This window comes from Saccopteryx leptura, chromosome 4 (genome assembly GCF_036850995.1).
Source record: "Saccopteryx leptura isolate mSacLep1 chromosome 4, mSacLep1_pri_phased_curated, whole genome shotgun sequence".
Lineage (NCBI taxonomy): Eukaryota > Metazoa > Chordata > Mammalia > Chiroptera > Emballonuridae > Saccopteryx > Saccopteryx leptura.
In genome coordinates this window covers 167,262,444-167,283,114 of record NC_089506.1, presented here as the reverse complement: position 1 = coordinate 167,283,114, position 20,671 = coordinate 167,262,444, and the positions used below count along the sequence as shown (strand labels likewise).

The window sequence follows — 20,671 nt, the reverse complement described above, 5'->3', positions numbered from 1 at the left end:
TAATGAAATAACTTATTCCAGGGCTGAGGCTGGAAAGTACAGGTAAGCCTAGAACATATTTTTGTACAATAAATTAAAGGTCAAAGAATCATGGGGATATATTAAAATAACTGAAGAGACTTCCACTGGCCAAATCTGGAACAAATGGGGAGTCAAAATAAGTAATAGTAGTACTGAATTACAACCCATTGAATAAAATAACCCATGAGCCTATAAATAAATAGAAAATAAAAAAAGATGCTCTTGCTATTAGTAGAATGCCATCCCATAATTAATGAGGATAAAAAATCATCAATAGGCCCTAGCTGGTGGCTCAGTAGATAGAGCATTGGTCTGGCATGAGGATGTCCCAGGTTTGATCCCTGGTCAGGGCACACATGAGAAGCAACATCTGCTTCTCTTCCCTTCCTTCCCCCACCTTTTTTTTTTTGCAAGAGAGACAGAGACAGAGAGACAGACAGAGAGAAGGACAGATAGGGGCAGACAGACAGGAAGGGAGAGAGATGAGAAGCATCAACTCTTCATTGCAGCACTTTAGTTGTTCATTGATTGCTTTCTCATATGTACCTTGACTAGGGGCTCTAACAGAGAGAATGACTCCTTGCTCAAGCCAGTGACCTTGGGCTGAAGCCAGAAACCTTGGCCTTCAAGCCAGCAACCATGGGGTCATGTCTATAATCACACACTTAAGCTAGCAACCCCATGCTCAAGCTGGTGAGCCTGCATTCAAGCTGGTGACCTTGGGATTTTGAACCTGGGTCTTCTGCATCCCTAGCAGACACTGTGCCACCACCTGGTCAGGCAACCCTCTTCTCTCTCTCTTTCCCTCCCACAGCCAGTGGCTTGCCGGCTCAAGTGTGGCCCCAAGAGCTGAGGATAACTCAGTTGGTCCCAGTGCCTTAGCCTCAGGTGCTAAAAAGAGCTCAGTTGATTCAAGCACAGGCCCTAGACCACTGTTGCCAGGTAGATCTGGGTGGGAGTGCATTTGGGAGTCTGTCTCACTATCTCGCCTCCTTTCACTTAAAAAAAAAATCAATAGACTGTAAAACTAAACATGAAAGTTTAATGAAGAACATATATATTTACCTATTCTCAATGTATCTCACACAAATAAGTTATTAATGACAAAGGAGAAAATGTAACAACACAGCGAAGAAACTTAACAGATGCAACTTAAGCAACCTGTCAAGGCTTAGATCACCAACACTGGAACAGAGAGACACCATAACACCATAAGCCTCCTGATAGGATGCACTGAGGACAACAGTACATCACTGCAGTAATATTGCGGCAAAACAAAAATACTGGGTTAGATTAGATGGATAGTCAGATAGATAGGTAAACAGACAGATATGAAGATAGATGTAAAGAAGAGAATAAATAAATAACCTAAGCTAATCATAAGGAAACAGACTCAAACTGACTAACTTTCTACACCAGAGACCTATACTCCTCAAAAATATCAAGGTACAAAAACTCAAAGAAAGGCTGAGACACTGCTCCAGATGAAAGGAAAAGAGGCATGACAACTAAATGCAATTCATGACCCTGGCCTGGATCCTAGACTGGGAGGGAAAAAACAGCTCCTAGACAAAACATTATTGAGACAATATACAAAATTTGAATCTAGCTATGAACTAGACTGTAGTATTGTACTGCTGCTAACATTCCTGATTTGATAACTAAGTCCTTATTTCTTAGAAAATACAATGAAGTAAGAGATCAAGGGACAAGATGTCTCCAACTTCCTCTCAAACGGTTCAGAAAAAGACTGCATATAAATCAAAGTACAGGATATATGGGAGTGCTATCACATAACTTTTTTATAAGTTTAAAATAATATCAAAATTAAGTTAAAAATAAAAAATAAATACATGTTGACCCAAATAACATGGGTACAATAAGCTTATAAACAAGAGTAAAAATTAACATCTAATGCTACAGTGATATTTTAAATTTTAGCATCACTGGTAATATTTTCATATCAAATCACTTGATCCAGAGGAGTAGCAACTGGGCTGCAACAGATTAAAGAATCCCTAACCCAGCGGTTCTCAACCTGTGGGTCGCGACCCCAGCGGGGGTGGAACGACCAAAACACAGGGGTCGCCTAAAGCCATCGGGGTCGCGACCCACAGGTTGAGAACCGCTGCCCTAACGGGTGATGATGTAGACAACAGAGAATGTAAACTACGTTTTAAAACTTTGATATAAAGGAGGTTTGAGCTTGGGAGACAACCTACAACCAGTATAAACCACCTTTTTTAAAAAGGGACAAAATTAATGAAAAGCACAGTATAAGAAAAACTGAAGCCTGACCAGGCGGTGGCGCAGTGGATAGAGCATCGGACTGGGATGCGGAAGAAAAACTGAAAATTAGCCAATAAAACCAGGAAAGATCACAGAAAACATTTTGTGTCATTATACAAGATTAAATTACCAAAATATGTAAAAGTAAAAACTATTAGGAAAAATTACAGAAAACAATCATTTTAAAAATAGACATACCATTCCATTTTTAGCAAACTGAATAGACTTAAAAATTGGAACATGAATAATATAAATATTAACTGATAAAACAGGATTACCATATTTCAAGTATATTTAATATTAATGGTTAAGAGCAGTCAGAGAACAGTTGTAAAAATGGTTATTATGGGCAAAAGGCAACCTTAAAAACTCAAACTAATTAAAGTTTATAATAGTTCAATTTATGTAAAAAGTTCATAAAAGCGTCCCATAACCAAATTTAAAAATAAAGTCTCCAAAATAACATGTTTCACACTGTTTAGAAAACAAAATTGAATGCACTAATTTACTAGATGAAGCCAAAGTTACAATAAGAAACTCCATATTCTTAAATGTGCTCATTATCTAAATGTAAGGGGTAAAACCGTAAAACTCTTATTCAAAAATACATAGGAGTAAATCTTCATGACCTTAGGTTATTAAATGGTTTCTTAAATATATCAAAATACAAGTAACAATAGAAAAAATAAACTTAATTTCATCAAAATTAAAACTTTGTTCATCAAAGGATACCTTCAAGAAACTGAAACGAGAACTCAAAGAACGGGAAAAAAAACAACCATTTGCAAAATCATTATTTGACATAGAACTTGTATCAAGGACATATAAAGAACTTTTTCAAGTCAACAATAAGAAAACACACACACACACACACACACACACACAAAAGTAGGAAAACTATTTGAATTGACATTTCTCCAAAGAAGATATACAAATAGCTAATATACACATAAAAAGATGCTTAACATCGTTATTCTTTAGGGAAATGCAAATCAAAGCCATAATAAAATGCCACTTCATATACACTAGCATGGCTAAAATAAAAAGAAGATAATGTTGAAGATGAGAAAGTAGAACCCTCATACAGTACTGGTGGGAATGAAAAACGGTGCAGCCATTTTGAAAAACTTGGCAGCTCTTCAAAATGCTAAATATAGACTTAACCACATGACTCAGCAATTACACTCCTAAATATATACCAAAAAGAAATGAAAAGTTATGTCCTCACCAAAGCTTAACACAAATGTTTAATAGCAGCATTTTTCATAATAGTCAAACAGGGGAACAATCAAAATGTTCAACTGAAAAGCAGGTAAACAAATCTGGTGTATTCAAACAACAATAATCTTCTGCTATGAAGAGGATGAAGCACTGTTACATGCTACAGCATAAACACACCTTGAAAACATAATGACATAAAGGCCATAATGTATGATTCCATTTATGTGAAATGTCCAGAATAGTCAAATCCATACATATTAAAAGCAGATTAGTAGTTGCCTGGGCCTGAGGCAGGGAAGGGAAGAGTCAGAAAGGGATATGACTACTAATGAGTAAGAGGTTTTTGGGGGGGATGTTGAGTAAGTCTTAAAAATGGATGGTGGTGATAATTGCACAACTCTGTGAATATACTAAAAATTACTGAACTATACTTTAAATGGGTGAATTGTGAACATGAAACAATACATTTATAAGAAAAGAATGTATGCTGTGCACAAGAAGCCAGACCCAAAAGACCTACTCCATAAATATATGAAGTTCTTGAATAGGCAAAAAGAACCTCGAGTGATAGAAATCAGAGAGCAGTTGGCTATAGGGAGGGAGTTGAAGAGAATGAGGAACTTTCCAGAATGGTGAAGATATGGGTTAAATGGGCATATAAATTTGTCAAAACTGAAACTCTACAGTTTACAATACTCTTGGCTTAGAAAACAGCACTGTGTAGGGGGTCGCCACATCCACTCCCCCATTTAGTGATTTGTTAAGAAAGTGCACAAAACTTGGCATATAGCTGTACTCACAGCTATGATTTATTACTGTGAAAAAATACAAAGCACAATCAGCAAAAGGAAAAGACAAGGGGAAAGTTCACAGGAAACCGGGCATAATTTCTATGTGTCCTCTCCCTGTAGAGTGACACAGGACACATCTAATTCCTCCAGCACCAAACTGTGACAACACATGAAATACTGTCAACCAAGGAAACTCTTGAGAGACTCAGGGTCAAAGGTTTTCATCAGGGCTGGCAATGCAGAAACCCTCTCTCTAGTCTATATCAATAGTCTAGACTCCCAGGGAAAAAAACCCCAAGTATTTAGCATAAACTACATGGTCTTTACAAACAATTTAATCACAGCAAACCACTCTTAGCATTTAGGAAATCCAAGATTCCAGATACCATCACAGGCCAACCTTATAGACAAGACCTTTCTATGGATAGTAGTTTTAGACCTACTATGTTATACCAGTATATCATCACTTTTCTGCACAGGCATGATATCTGCAATTACTCTGATAATAACAACAGTCACAGCAAGAATATGGAAAGAGGAAAAAAAATAAAGCAAATATGCAGAAATATGAATAATTGGTGAACATAATGAGGGTTTTTTTAATAGTATTCTTACAACTTTGAAATGATTCCAAAATAAAAAGTAAAGATTAATGGGAATTTTACCTTACATAAAAAACAATTTAAAAATAAAATATCTAAAATAACTTTAATTAAAACATGTTTACTTACCATAACAGAAACTAAAAAACTGTACTGAGAGATAGGAGTATTTAAAAAGAATTACATACCTGTTGCAGAATGTAAATACTAGATATAGCAAAGATTTCAGTTATTCCCGGGTCCTTATGAGTTGTAGTGAACATCAGATTTTATCAGTGAAACATCCTCTTCCTCACTTCCTGTGATAACAGGATCCTTCCTTCCCCATGGAGGACCCAACCCTTCACACAGTTCAGGTAAGGCTGACCCTGTCCTCCATAAACCCCTCTTCACTCATGACCATTCCGCCAAACTGACAAGGCATTGGTGATTTCAGCTCCTATACTTCTGGCTTAGAAATAACCCCCTGACTCAAACTGAACCATTAGTTAAGAAACTCTTCCAGTTTGTTAGACTGGGAAGATGAGTCCTTTAACTGCCTATGGCTGTCTCACTCATTACATCATGAGAACCAGGAGAGGAATAAAGCCATGCAAAAATGAGCTGAGCCAGAGATAGTGCCCTGTGCCCAGACAACATACTGTGAGTCTCCTGGCCCGCCCCAACCTTACCCGAAGCTTCCATATATCAGGAATTCTCAATGGCAAAATTAATACCTTTCTTCATTTCCTTAAGCTAGTAAATATGCTCTTTGCTTCTTATGACCAAGTGCTTTAGGTAATATATAATTAAAATCCTTGTGAGATATTTTTAGAAAAAAATTATTCTAATTAATAAACATATTAGGCTAATAAAAAAATAGATAAAGATTAAACAAGGTAGATGACCCTAAAAGACTATATTATATCTATGAAACTCAGTTTATAAACAAAAAAACACCATAAATTAACAAAGGGTAAATTATTCAAAAATAATCAGTACTGGGAAAATTAGTTATTTAAAATAATAAAATGGAACTTCACCTTGCATTTCCCAAAATTAATTGCCCAAAGTAGTCCAAATGAAAAGACATCAATACATACCCAAATTTTTTTCCAGCCACTGATGTCCTTCAATTAGTTGGTCAATTAAGGCAAAATAATGTGCAGCAGCTTCATCAGGCATAACCCAGCCACCTGTCACAATTTCAAACTGACCATTTTCTAGTAAACTAGGGAGAAAATAATGTAAGAGTTTACATTAATGTACCACAAAAGTCCAAATAAAAACTTACAATCAGCATAAACAATAGGGACCGCCTTTAACTATAACTGGTATTTATTATACTAATTATTAAAACATTTTTTTAAAAGAGTAAATGAATTTTAATGTTAGGACCCTGGTGATAAAACATCCTAAGTACAGTGTCTGAAATACCCCGCTCCACCCTTGCTAAAGCCATGCAGGTCACTTTGGAAGGTCCTCTTCACAAGGGTAAAACCTCCCACACAACCTCAAAGATTTCTGATGGCAGGAGCCACATCTGATTCATTCTAAATCTTGCAAAGCACCTAGCAAAATGCTTTACTCAGAGTACATTGCTTAATGAGTACTTACTGGAGGATTGTCATTTTAAGCATGTCCTTCTGACACTGGTAAATTAATCACAGAAACTACACAGAAGCAACAACAATAAGGGTAAAGCTAGTAAATATCACATGCCTCTTGGAATACAGAAAACATTATAAAGCACTTTGCTCCAGATTCAGTTAAAATGCAGACTATTTAGTTTATTTTTCATTACTGAGTGAAAAGCTCTAACATTATCATTATTTGTCCAGTGCATTTTCCTTTGCCATAATACCATACAAGGTAACTAGATCTCCCTAGAAAAATTGAATTGTCTAAGAAGATACGTTCCTCTGAGAAAAAAAAAATCAAAGTATTAAAAATTTTACAAAGTACCCAAGAAAGCATAATAGTCAGAAATTTAAGCCTGATCAGGTGGTGGTGCAATGGATAGAGTGTTGGACTGAGACACAGAGGACCCAAGTTCGAAACCCCAAGACCGCTGGCTTAGGAACGGGCCCATCTGGCTTAAGCTCGGTGGGCTCACCAGCTTGAGTGCCAGGTCTCTGGCTTGAAGCCCAAGGTCGCTGGCTTGAGCAAGGGATCACTCAGTCTGCTGCTGTAGTCCCCCCAGGTCAAGGCACATATGAGAAAACAATCAATGGACAACTAAGGTGCCGCAATGAAGACCTGATGCTTCTCATCTCTCTCCCTTCCTTTCTCTCCCTGTCTGTCCCTCTCTCTCACTTTCTGTCTCTGAGACACACACACACACACACACACACACAAATGAATTTAAGCAAATATTTTTAAGTGCCAGACTTGTCAGTTTGCAACAAGATAGTTAGGAAAATGGTGTAAATTTCCAGAAAGACAGCAGCTTTAATAAAGATACACATCACTGGATACCTGCCAATAACAGCCAAGTACCAAGTCAAATTCAGTTGAAGCAGACTAGAAGCATAAAAGACAGGTATTTCCTACAAAGTCTATAACAAAAACCAGAGCATTAACACAACATCTGATTTATTCAAACAAATGCATGATCATATAACCAGTGGCAGAGTGAATAATGGACACAATTTCTAAAAACGAATGAAAGAATAATTCCTTGAATAAAATTTTTTAACTGTTAATTAAATCCGCATAGCCATGGGAATCACCGACAATAATTTCACAGGGAGAACATGATGCCTCATTCTAGTGCCTAAAACAAACTCAAATGTCCACTCAAACCTCAGATTCTCACAGGCCCAAATCAAGAACTAACAATAAAGAAGCTGGAAATTTCTAAAAATTGCATTTCTTTAGTAAGACAACTAAATCCAAGACTCTTTTGTCCTGCTCCTACTGCCAATGGGAGCCTCTAGTTAGTACTTTTTCTTACCGTTCTGGTGATGGCCTGACTTAAGCACACTCTGGAGGTCACAGGCCAGACCCCGTCCTCTTCTGCTTTATGGCTAGTACTTGGGAGCCTGAGATATCAGGACAGATTTGGGATTTAATCTCTGGCCATCTATTATAGAAACTTAACTTCCTTATCTCACTATCCTAATAAGCAGATCTTTTGAAAATTTTCATGAACAAATTCTTTGCTACTCTTGAACAGAAAAATGTAAACTAAAATGAAAAGTCACTCCAATGTAGAATTGTTCACTTCTATCAGTTTTATTTTGCAACATAATTCCAGTCCCATATGTTCCAAGAAACAGCCAAACAAGCAAAGAATCACACATACTACCTACAGTAAATAACTTCCCAAGGTCCATTTGTCAATACTCTAGCCCTTCCCCCTCCACATGTCTGCAATGCTACTGTAATCGTGTACTGTGTTCTTCTCTGTATTCAACAATTACTTTAAAGACGAAAATTCTGTTTTCCCGAATTTTTTTACTTATTCATTTTTTTCTCTATCTTTTGCATCCTAGCTGGTCCCACGTGTCCTCATATCTCAGATCAAATAAAACCTACTCAGAGAAGTCTCCCTGAACACCCAACTTAAGTCAATGTTCCCACTGTACCCCCCACATTCTATTACATAATAGCACTTATCACAAAGCAAAATTACTTTGTTAATTTATATGTGTCCTCTCTCTCCCTCCTCACCCAATCCACCATTAGAACATAAGTACCAACAGAACAGGGACTGACACATACTGTTTTGTTCATTTTTCCATGGCCAGCACTGAGAAGCTTACTTGGCATATAATGGGCGCTCCAATAGATGTTAAATGAATTAGGAAGGAAGGAATGAAACTCTCAATTTAAAATGAATATTTATACAAAGTTTTTATATTAGATGAAGCTCATAGACAAATGCAAAATAAACTGCACATGGAAGGGTTAGTTAGGAAGGAGTCTGAATAATCTAAGTATGAAATGATATGATCCAGAATATGACGATCATAGAAAATAAACTATAGTTGTTTTCTTTGTTTTTCCCTTGCATGCCGGACCACAGCAGAATTCTCCCTTCCACAGCCAAATATTGATCTGTTTTGGTCTGATAAACTCTGCTGGCCTCACCCTAATGACTCCTTAAGATCCTACCTCAACACAAGGTGTGTGAGTACCCAGTGGGTTGGGAGCTAGACTAGATATACTGGAGACATTTGCTGAATGGCCTCAGACCCAGCAGTGGCACTGAGTTTGAACCTGTATCAATCTAGTGAACACCACTGAACTCACCCCTACCTGGTGACTCACTCAGAAACTACCACATGTGGCTCAAGTACCACTAGAGGCTATTTCAGTGATTGAGCCTAACAGGTGGCTGGCAGGTAGAGGCAAGTAGAGGAAGATCTCGGGTGCCTTAGGACTTTTGATGATCTGCCCCTAGGCCCAATGCTATTAAAAGCTGGCCTTGGTGTGCAGCTTGGCCTTCCCATGCACACGCAAGCCCAGTAGAGGCAGCCAGAAACTTTGGATTGCTTGTAGCTCCAATAGGTTGCCCAGAGCCAGTCACAGGCAGCATCTTATATTGACCTGCACCCAAGTCTCTCCCTAGAGGCCCCAGAAACAACACACCCAATGGCCAGCTTCAGACAATATCAGAGCAGGATCCAATAAGCTTCATAAGCAGCACATCCAGAGGGAGATCTTAGTAGACACCCAGGCTTGCTGGGGTGAATTTCACTTCATGTGGTCAGCACGTACACACAACTTGCAGACTATGGACAGAGTTAAGCCTCACAGCTAACATGAGGGTCAATCTCACATACATATGAACCAATGGCAATCAAGACTCAATTACAATAGGAGGGCCCATGTAACCCACACAAGGGACATTCTGGAGCATTCTGGGCCACCCAGCTTAGGTGAACAAACACTGGATGCCACAGGACACTTATTACAAAAGGCTACCCCACCAAGAATGGGAGTCATAGCAGATTTATCTAATTCACAGAAACAAATAGAAAGAGGCAAACTAAATGGGGAGAAAAAGAAACAGTCCCCAAATAACAGCATAGGAACAATCTCTAGAAAAAGAGTTAAATGAAATGAAGGTTAAGAAATTTATCAGATACAGAGTTCAAAGCCATGGCTATAAGAATGTCCAACAACAAGAAAAAGAACAGAGAAACCATAAAAAAAAAGCAAGTCAGAAGTGAAGAATACATTGGAAGGAATCAATAGTAGGTTGAATTAAGCAGAGGATCGAATCAGCAGTATGGAAGACAAGGTAGAAAAACCCCCAATCACAGCAGCAAAAAAAATAATAATAATCAAAAAAATAAGGACGTTTAAGAGACCTTTGAGACAAAATGAAGCAAAATACCATTAGCATTATAGGGGTACCAAAAGGAAAAAAGAAAGAGCAAGAAATTGAGAGCTTATTTGAATAAATAAAGATCAAAAAATTCCCTAACCTGGTGAAGAAAAAAGACAAGTCCAGAAAGCAGAGAGTCCTAAATAAGACAAACCCAAAGAGGCCCAGACCAAGATACATACATTATAATTAAAATGCCAAAGGTTGGCCCTGGCCGGTTGGCTCAGTGGTAAGAGCATCGGCCTGGCATGCAGAAGTCCCGGGTTCGATTCCTGGCCAGGGCACACAGGAGAAGCACCCATCTGCTTCTCCACCCCTCCCCTTCTCCTTCCTCTCTGTCTCTCTTCCCCTCCCACAGCCGAGGCTCCACTGGAGCAAAGATGGCCCGGGCGCTGGGTATGGCTCCTTGGCCTCTGCCCTAGGCGCTAAAGTGGCTCTGGTTGGTCGCAACAGAGCAACGCCCCGGAGGGGCAGAGCATCGCCCCCTGGTGGGCAGAGCCTCGACCCTGGTGGGCGTGCCGGGTAGATCCCTGGTCGGGCGCATGCGGGAGTCTGTCTGACTGTCTCTCCCCATTTCCAGCTTCAGAAAAATACAAAAAAAAAAAAAAAAAATGCCAAAGGTTAAAGACAAAGAGAGAATCTTAAAAAGAGTAAGAGAAAGACAATCAACTACAAACAAGCAAGCTCCCATAAAACTGTCAGCTGATTCCTCAACAGAAACATTTCAGGCCAGGTTTGGCATAAAATATTCAAAGTGATGAAATGCAAGAACCTATAACTAAGAGTACTTTACCCAGCAAGGCTATCATTTAAAATTGAAGGAGAGCCTGACCAGGCAGTGGCACAGTGGATAGAGCGTCAGATTGGGATGTGGAAGACCCAGGTTCAAGACCCCAACGTCGCCAGCTTGAGTGCAGGCTCATCTGGTTTGAGCAAAGCTCACCAGTTTGGACCCAAGGTCGCTGGCTTGAGCAAGGGGTTACTTGGTCTATTGAAGGCCCACAGTCAAGGCACATATGAGAAAGCAATCAATGAACAACTAAGGTGTTGTAACAAAAAACTGATGATTGATGCTTCTCATCTCCGTTCCTGTCTGTCTGTCCCTATCTATCCCTCTCTCTGACTCTCTCTCTGTCTCTGTAAAAAAAATAAAATAAAATAAAATTGAAGGAGAAATCAAGACCTTCCCAGACCAAAAAACAAACAAAAAACACTCCCACACACGATAAAACACTAACAGAGTTTTTTAGTACCAAACCTGTATTACAAGAAATGTCAAAGGGGCTGCTTTAAAAAGAAACAAACGGGACATAATTAAGAGAATAAAATGGTAATAAATATGTACCTATCAATAACTGCTTTAAATGTAAATGGATTAAATGCTCCAATCAAAAGACATGGGGTAGCTGAATGGATAATAAAATAAGACCTATGTATATGCTGTCTACAAGAGACCCACCTCAGAATGAAAGATATATCCAAACTTGAAAAAATATATTTCACATAGAGAAGAAAAAAAGCTGGAATAGCAATACTTATATCTGACAAAATAGACTTTAAAAGAACGACTGTAGTAATAGACAAAGAAGGACACTACATGATAAAGGGAACAATCCAATAGGATTCTATAACCTTTGTAAACATTTATGCACCCAACCTAGAAGCACCTAAATATGTAATACAAATCCTGATGAACAGTAATACAGTCATAGTAAGAGATGTTAATACCCAATGACATCAATGGATAGAACTTCCAGACAGAAAATCAATAAGGAAACAGTGGCCCTAAATGACTCACTAGACCAGATGGATAATTAATTCATATCTTCAGAGCATTTTGGCCCCAAACAGCAAAATACACATTCCTTTCAAGTGCACATGGGACATTTTCTAAGATAAACCATATGTAGGGATGCAAAACAAGTCTCAATAAATTTAAGAAGACTAAAATTATATCAGGAATGGTCTCCAAACATAATGGTATGAAACTAGAAACCAATCGCAAGGAAAAAACATTAAGTAACACATAAAGACATAGAGGCTAAATAACATGTTACTAAACAATGAGATCAAGGAAGAAATCAAAAGATATCTTAAAACAAATGAAAGTGAGAACAAACAACTCCAAATCTTTGGGACACAGCAAGAGGGAAATACATAACATTACAGGCCTATCTGAAGAAACAAGAAAAATCTCAAATAACTTAGTTTTACACTTAAAGGAACTAGAAAAAACAAAAAAAGCCCAAAATGAGTAAAAGGAAGAAAATAATAAAAATCAGAGCAGAAATAAATAAAAGAGAGTCCAAAAAAAAATGCAAAACACACACAAAAGATCATTGGAACCAAGGGCTGGTTAACCAGACTTATCAAGAAAAAAAGAGAGAGGACCCAAATAAATAAAATCAGAAATGAGAAGAGAATTAACTGGTACCAAAGAAATACAAGGACTATAAAAGGATATTACAACTATATGCCAACAAATTGGACAATCTGGAAGAAATGAATTAATTCTTAAAAAACAATCAATCTTCCAAATTAAATAATTCCTAGAAGGACAAATCAGACAATCTAGACAAGCTAATCTTAACTAATGAAAATGAAGCAGTAATAAAAAAAAATTCCCATCCAACAGAAGTACTGGCCATATGGCTTCATCAATGTATTTCACCAAACATTTACAGAAGAACTAACATCCATCCTTCCCAAACTATTCCAAAAAATTTAAGAGGAGGGAAGACTCCCAAGTTTTATCCTAATTTCAAAACCAATTAAAGGCACTACAAAGAAAGAAAATTATAGGCCAATATCCCTGATGAACATTGATGCTAAAATTAAAAATACTTGCAAACTAGATTCAGCAATACACTAAAAATATCATATACCATGGTCAAGTAGGATTTATTCCAGGAATGCAAATTTGGTACAATATCCACAAATCAATAGACGTGATATACCACATAAACAAAATGAATAAAAAACACATGATCATATCAATACATGCAGAGGAAGCATTTGATAAAATCCAGCACCCATTTATGATTAAAACTCTCACCAAAGTGTGAATACAGGGACCGCACCTCAATGTAAAAAAAGCCGTATTTTTTATGACAAACCCACAATCAATATCATACTCAACAGGCAAAAACTACAAGTATTTCCCTTAAGATCAAGAACAGGACAGGTGTGTCTACTTTCATCATTATTCAACACAGTACTGGAAGTCCTAGCCACAGCAATCGGACAAAAAAAAAAAAAGGAGAAACATCATTATGTGCAGATGACATGTTATTATATACAGAGAACCCTAAAGATTCTACAAAAACCTACTAGAACTGATAAATGAAGTCAGTAAAGTAGAATACAAAATAAATATCTAGAAATCAGTTTCATTTTTATACACCAATAATGAACTATTAGAAAAGAAAACTAAGAAAACAATCCCATTCACAACTGTATTAAAAAAATGAAATGTGGCATGCTCTCATACGGGTTTTTAAGAAAAACTATATGAATAGGTCACAACAGGCATAAATGATGGCCTCACACAGGCCTGAAAGAACATATGTTTTAGTTTTTCTTAGCATAATTTCTCAGAACAGAAATTCAAAGGTAGAAAACAGACAAAATGATTGAAAATATGGGGTAATGTGACAATGGACACCTGGCTGAATAATCACATTAGTGAATAACCCTATTTCACTGAACTACCTGTTTTTCCTAGTCTATCACTTTGAATCATAAATAAGAATGGCAAGAAAAAGCTGATAAACCAGAAGACATTTCCAGAGAGAAAATCCAGGAAAGCAGAGGTCTACAAATTTGCCATGTATATCCCTGTATTGTGGAAAAGATGCAGTAAGTACTTTAGAAGTATCTGATGAATGAGAGGAAAACAAAAAGGTCCAAAGGAACATAATGAAAATTGTTGACCTAATGAGCTAATGACCTACTATGCCCATCACCATTTACTGATGGTACAAAAAGTGTTACAGTCTTACAGAAACAAAACCTCAAAAAATACTTGGAAAAACACTCAGAAGCAATAATAGAAAAGCTATGTTGGCCTACAAAAAAAGTACCATATTTAAAATCATTATTGTTAGCAATATTATGAAAATAAAATTAAAACATTCGAACTGTAGATGTTAAGACTTTAATAATGTTTATAACATATCAAGTAAGTAATGGGAAATACCTATATCTACAGAAAAACCTACAAAAAGTACAGTGCTTCCAAGCTTCCAAGTATTTCCATTTACCTGGTGTTCAACAAACATCAATTGGTCTATTTCTCTGTGACAAGGGAATACAAAAAATAAATAAACGAATGAATAAAAATGTGCCCCCCAATAAGGTCTATCGCTTAGTTTCTACCATAGATACCCTGTTTTTTGGCAAATTTTCCCCCATGTATACTTTTCCTCATGTTTCCTAATGAACAAGAGATCTAGAAGCAAAAGAGAAAGACTCAGTGGGAAGCGAGGGAAAGGAATATGTATATATGATACATGCAGCAAAACCAGAAAATGGGAAACCAGGCACTAACTTTCAGAACTCCTATGACTTTTTGAAATGATCGACTTGTAACTACTGGTGATGACATTACATACTTCATGTTTTTGCTATTTTACCACTGGAGAATTTAGTATAAAAAGCTTAAGAAAGTAACTGGTCAAAATTAAGCTAAGCTGAGCATATCGATCACAGTTCATTCTGCCTAAGACACAGAATTTACACTTAAGAATTTACTGCCAAGCACAAGAAACTGCAAATCATTTTCTCTGAAGTGTCACTATTTCCCTTATGTGGATTCATCACACATTTGAAACTTGGTCACACTCAGAAAGACAGACTCACAGAGCTTTTTTCCTTAATGGAAGAATTGTTAACAGATAACTTAGTAGCAAACAATGCGTCATTTAGTGAGCTTCAAGGAATCATAAATTAAACCACATGAGAAAACGAGTAGAATTTGCAATCACACATCTGGGAAAAGATGAAATAATACAAGATGATGTACAGGGATTCATTCTCAAACACAAGATGATGTACAGGGATTCATTCTTAAATAAGAAATTTGTTAAAAAGAAAATTCAGAAAGATGGAGGCTTCCAATGAATCAGTTAATAACCTACAGACATTTGCTTTGCTTATCGGATAACCTGATTCATGCCATCATGTATCATGTATCATGTATCATGTATCATGGGGACTATCTAACAGGAGGATAAAAATAAGATGTTTTAAAACCTCTCACACAAAATAATTGGGAAACTCATTGAATATTGTTGATGCCTATCTTTAAAGATTAGCATGAGGAGCAGATGGCAAATTAGTCATCTCTCACCTGTTCTTCGTCACATCGTTCCAGCCATGCCCCCGTCTTTCAGTTCGCTGTCCATGCTCTTTCTGCTGGGGATGTTTTCCCTGCCAACATATGCCTTGGTGGCTCCCATGGATCTATTAGGAGCCTTCATTGGCCACCACCATCCCACCCAAATCCCACCCAAATTATCTTTCATGAATTCTAAAATATTCCTTTAAATAGCATTTATCACAAAATTTAATTATACATTTGTATATTTACTGGTTTTTTTCCTTCAAGAGACTGTAAGCTCCATAAGAGCATGAATCACATCTGTTTTCTTGTCATTTAAGTTTGTGTTCCTTTTAGTACAAAACTCTGAGCAAAGGGTAGTAATAAGCCAAAAAAAAAAAAAAAGACCAAAGAATATAAAGCAGATTACTTCAGAACAGGTTTCTAGAAATGAAAAAAAAAATTAAATTTACTCCTAAGGAAATGAAAATTAAAACTTCAGTGAAAACTTCACTTTCACATATCAGATTGGGAAGACCAAAAGTTGTACAATAAACTGATGTCAAAGATGTATAGAAATGGGTATTTTCACATATTGCTATCAATAACTATCAAATTTTAGCTTGACCTGTGGTGGCGCAGTGGATCAAGTGTCGACCTGGAATGCTGAGGTCGCCAGTTCAAAACCCTGGGCTTGCCTGGTCAAGGCACATATGGGAGCTGATGCTTCCTGCTCCTCCCCCTTTTTACCTTCTCTCTCTCTCTCCTCTCTAAAATTAATAAAATCTTTTAAAAATTTAAAAAATAACTATCAAATTTTATAATGCATATATACTCATTCAAAAATCAAAAATATATTAAAGTGTAAAAAGAAAAGTACTGTATATTCTTAAAATAAAGATAGACCCTATGCATTCATGGAAGACTAGTCGTGAAGTTTTATTTATAAATGTATGTCTCAGATGGTTTAATAGTTACTGTAAGTTTTAGTAAACAGATAATACACATTAAATATTTCACTGTATAGTAAATATCTTTTCATCCTGTTTTTTCCCCCAAAAAATAATAAAATATTCAAAATAAATGAGAAAATACATAAGAGGTTAAAAGATAAAATAAATCCACTTTTATTATCTTAATAAATTAAACCAACTTATTTTACTTAATACTATACCATATGGACATCTCCCCATGTTAATAAATAGACATATACCATTATGTTTATAATTATATAGTATTTTCTAAAAAAAATTATTTCCAATTGAGATATAACATGCAATATACACATGCTCAGTTTGATGAATTTTGACAAGTGTTTATACCCTGGTAATCCAAGATATAGAATAATTCCATTGACTCAGAATTCCATCATGCCCCTTTCCAATCAATTCCTACCACAACCCCCACAAAAGAGAAAAGATACTCTGATATTGTGATTTCTATTACAACAGACCAATTTAGCTGGAATCACACAATATATACATTACAGCATCAGGCTTCACATGTTTGTTAGATTTATCCATATTACACTGAACTCTTTCTGGTTTGGAGTTATGATGAAGAAGTCTGTCATGAAAATGTTTGTGTAAGTCTTTTGGGAGCATGTTTTTATTTCTCTAGGCACAAACTTCTAGGTCACATGATGTGTTTTTAACTTTAGAATACTCTTTGGTGGCTTTTCAGAAAAGTGTTTATCTCATTCTACATTCCCATTAGCAATATATGAGAATGCTGCATATCCTTGCCAAATCTTGGTGTTGTCAGCCTTTTCGATTTTAGTCATTCTAAAGGATTTGTGATAGTATAATATATTGCAGTATCCTAACTTACATCCACCTGATGACCAGACATTACCAGGCCCCTTCACCCCGCCCTTCCCTGCACTGATGCACCTAGTACACACTTCTTTCAGGTGTTTGAGCATGCCCTGCTCTTGCTAGTTGCTGGCCCATACTCACAATTCTCCTCTCATAACCCAGAATTCCTTCCTCACCCTCTATTACCCCCTGCTTAACTGGCTAATTCTAATCACCTTTCCTGTTTCAACTTGAATAACACTTGTTCAGGAAGCCTTCCAAGATCTGCTTCTTGCTTCCATTGAAGAAAACACTTTATTGTGATACTGTGTTTAGTTACATGTCTGCTCTGTTCTGCCCTGAGGGTCAGGACCAGGTTGGTCACTCATCTCCTGTATCCCTGGGGTCTGGCACAGTAAATAGTTGTTGAATAAACAATGGAGTAAATAAGGGAAGGCTTCAGAAATCAGGTAATATTTCAGCTAAGTCTTAGAAAATGAGTAGGACTGAGATTGTCCAATGTACAGAAGGAAAAAATATATAAGCTAAACTCATGAGTAAATTCTTAAGAAACAGGAAAAAGCATGTGCCTGAGGATACCCGCGTGGCTCAGCACGGCTAAAGTAGGCTGCAAGGCAGGGAGTCATCAGAGCCAAGGGTGGATAAGTAAGGAAGAATCAGAGAAGGAAAGCCAGTATGTACCGGGCAAAGGAGACTGGGCTGAACGTTTTGACACTGAAGTATAACTGAAGCATTCTGAAGCCAAGAAGTGGCATGGGCATACTCACATACTAAAAACCTAACTCCGTTGCTGAAATGGTGGACACCTAGCATACACAGCTGGATACAGAAAGACCAGGTGAAGGAACAAGAGTAATGGGGATGGAGTTGGGGGTCCGTCTGCAGAGATACTAAAGGGGCAGACAGACAAGGCTTGAGAAGTGACTGGATGTGGCCTGAGTGGCAGAGCACACAGTGGAACAGAGTGCTGGTTTGGGGGTGAGACTGCCTGGCTCTGGTCCTCATGCCACACTTCCTAGGTTGGGGTGACCACAGGTGAGTTCCTTAACACCTCTGCTTCAGATTTTTCAACAGTAGATGAAAATAATAAAGAATCTTAACTCATGGGAATGCTATAAAACGGGCTGAATAAATACATATAAGTGCTTAGAAAATGCCTACACCCAGTAAGCGCTCTATTACCAATAAGGAAGAAGAAAGAAATCACAGTTGGAGCTGTAGCTCTGAAAGCAGCCTGAACACCTGGTATTAAAACCAGTGTAGTTAAGTGCTCATGATGAAGAGAAGAACCAAAAGGCGCTACCCCTCAGGCCAGAACGGGAACATTAGGAAGTGAGCAGAAGAGAAAACAAGAAGTGATGAGAAAGGAACGGTCAACAATGCAGAAAGAGAAGCAGGACACAAAACGCTCTGGGTCACAGGTGACAAAAAAAAAAAAAAAGAAAGAATTTCCAGGACAATGGAGTGGTTAGTGTCAATGCTGTGCTGCAAAGAAACTTTCCCAGGGGAATGAGGACGTATCCAATGGATGAGGCAGCTGGCAAGGTCCTCAAGGCTTTTGCCAGATTCCATGATGCAAACAGAAGCTGAAGTGAACAAGAACAGAGCTGCATCATTTGAGATGAACTGGGACTGGAGAGAATGGGAGGGAGCACATGCTTTATAATTGTTGGGCAGATAAAATATATTATGCTCACTTTGTTAAAGATGGCGCTGCCCACGTGGAAGCCGTTGCCCAGGTGATATTAATGTGTGTTGGGAGTGGGCTGAGGGCAGGCAGGATCCTTGTAGCCTGGGGCTTGGTTTTAGGACTAAGCCTTTCCCAACCTTTTTGATGTGGGGTGGTACAATCCCATCATGCCTCAGATAAGTGACTTTGTATTAGAGACTTCCCTATTTTGTATATTGGATTAAAGGTTTTGATTTCTACACTATAAAATGGGGGCAGAACGGGAGCTTGCTCTCTTGGTTCCTGAGATGAGCATTAGAGAGCAGAGAAAGGCCACGTGGAGGAGGCCAGGAGAAGCAGCCAAGAGGCAGAGGCAGAGTGCTGAAGGAAAAGCCAGTTTGTGCAGAGTTTGTGCAAGGAGAAGGAAGGAGATGGGGAACAGAGGTGAATAAGTCTGGTGAGCTAGAAACCTTTGATTCTAGGAAACTCGGATAAGTCAGTAGCTTTGTGAGCACTGAATGTGAGTGGGTTTTGGAGCCCAGTGTGTGTTTTTACTTGCCCGCCGGGTGTAAGCTAGGATTAAAGCTAATGGCCCATCAGTTTTTGGCTCCGTTGTTTCTTTACGGACTGTCCAAATCCAATGCGAACCTGCATGGGCCAGGTGGCTGTGATGGTGGCAGTGCCTACTGGCTTTACAATAATATATAAGTTTTATTCAACTGCTTCAACTATTAGAACTGAAGTTATTTTAGACAGTGGTACACTGCTTTGATAATGCTATGTATCTTTAGGCTCTAAAATCAATCCAAATCTGCAATTTTCCCTGAACATCACAAGACACACTGTGACTTCTCATTGCTCTATAAATTTTACAGCAGCCTTTAGTCAAATACCATAAAATCTGACCTGTATAAAATGTATAATAAATTAGTCTGTATAAGAACTTAAGAGGTACATTTTTCTAGTGAAACTCAAAATGTATTTCAGTAAGTTTGGGCCTGTATTATTTAAGAAGGTAACCTCAAGCATTTCTTTGATTTCGGTAAGTAAACAGAGATAGCTAAGAGAATAGGGTAGAAGGTTCACTTAAACATAAACTTACAAAGAAAGATGGAAGAGGATGGCACAAAGATTAGAGAAAGACTGCATTCTTGGCAAAGCAATGAAATCCAGCACTGTAGTGAAGATAGAATATCGATATGTACTGATGGTACCTTTACTCCCAGTACATATTTGGAGCTTTATTTCATATCTAAAGGTCCACACAGAGAAAAGCTGGTCAAGACTGAGGCAAACACACAAACTATTCTAGGTTTTAACAATGCAGTGGGCTTCTCCACTAAACACTGGTCTCAACAGCAGGAGCAGATACAATACAAAAACTATCTCAATGCCTCCGAGCCCAAAGAGGAAAAATGAGCATGTACCACACTGGGTGCTAGTCAAAGGAAATGCTAAGGCTAATGTTTCAGCTGCTTGACTCTGAATAAGAGCACACATTTTGATGTATTTATAAACATCATGCAGTATTTAACTGCATTTAGGCCAAAAAATATTCAAATAGGAAGCCTAAAAACTAAAAACAATGTTAACATACCAGTCATTTCCAAATTAAAACAAGAGT

The 20,671-nt window shown here is 37.6% G+C and overlaps 1 protein-coding gene across 1 annotated transcript in view; it reads right to left on the bottom strand.

Moving 5' to 3' along the window:
* The window catches only part of MAN2A1 (mannosidase alpha class 2A member 1), a 186,804-nt gene that overhangs the window by 117,619 nt on the left and 48,514 nt on the right, over positions 1–20,671 (bottom strand). The window contains exon 5 of the mRNA XM_066381983.1: positions 6,007–6,134. Within this exon, the coding sequence (XP_066238080.1) occupies positions 6,007–6,134 (128 nt within the window). The remainder of the gene's footprint in view (positions 1–6,006; positions 6,135–20,671) is intronic.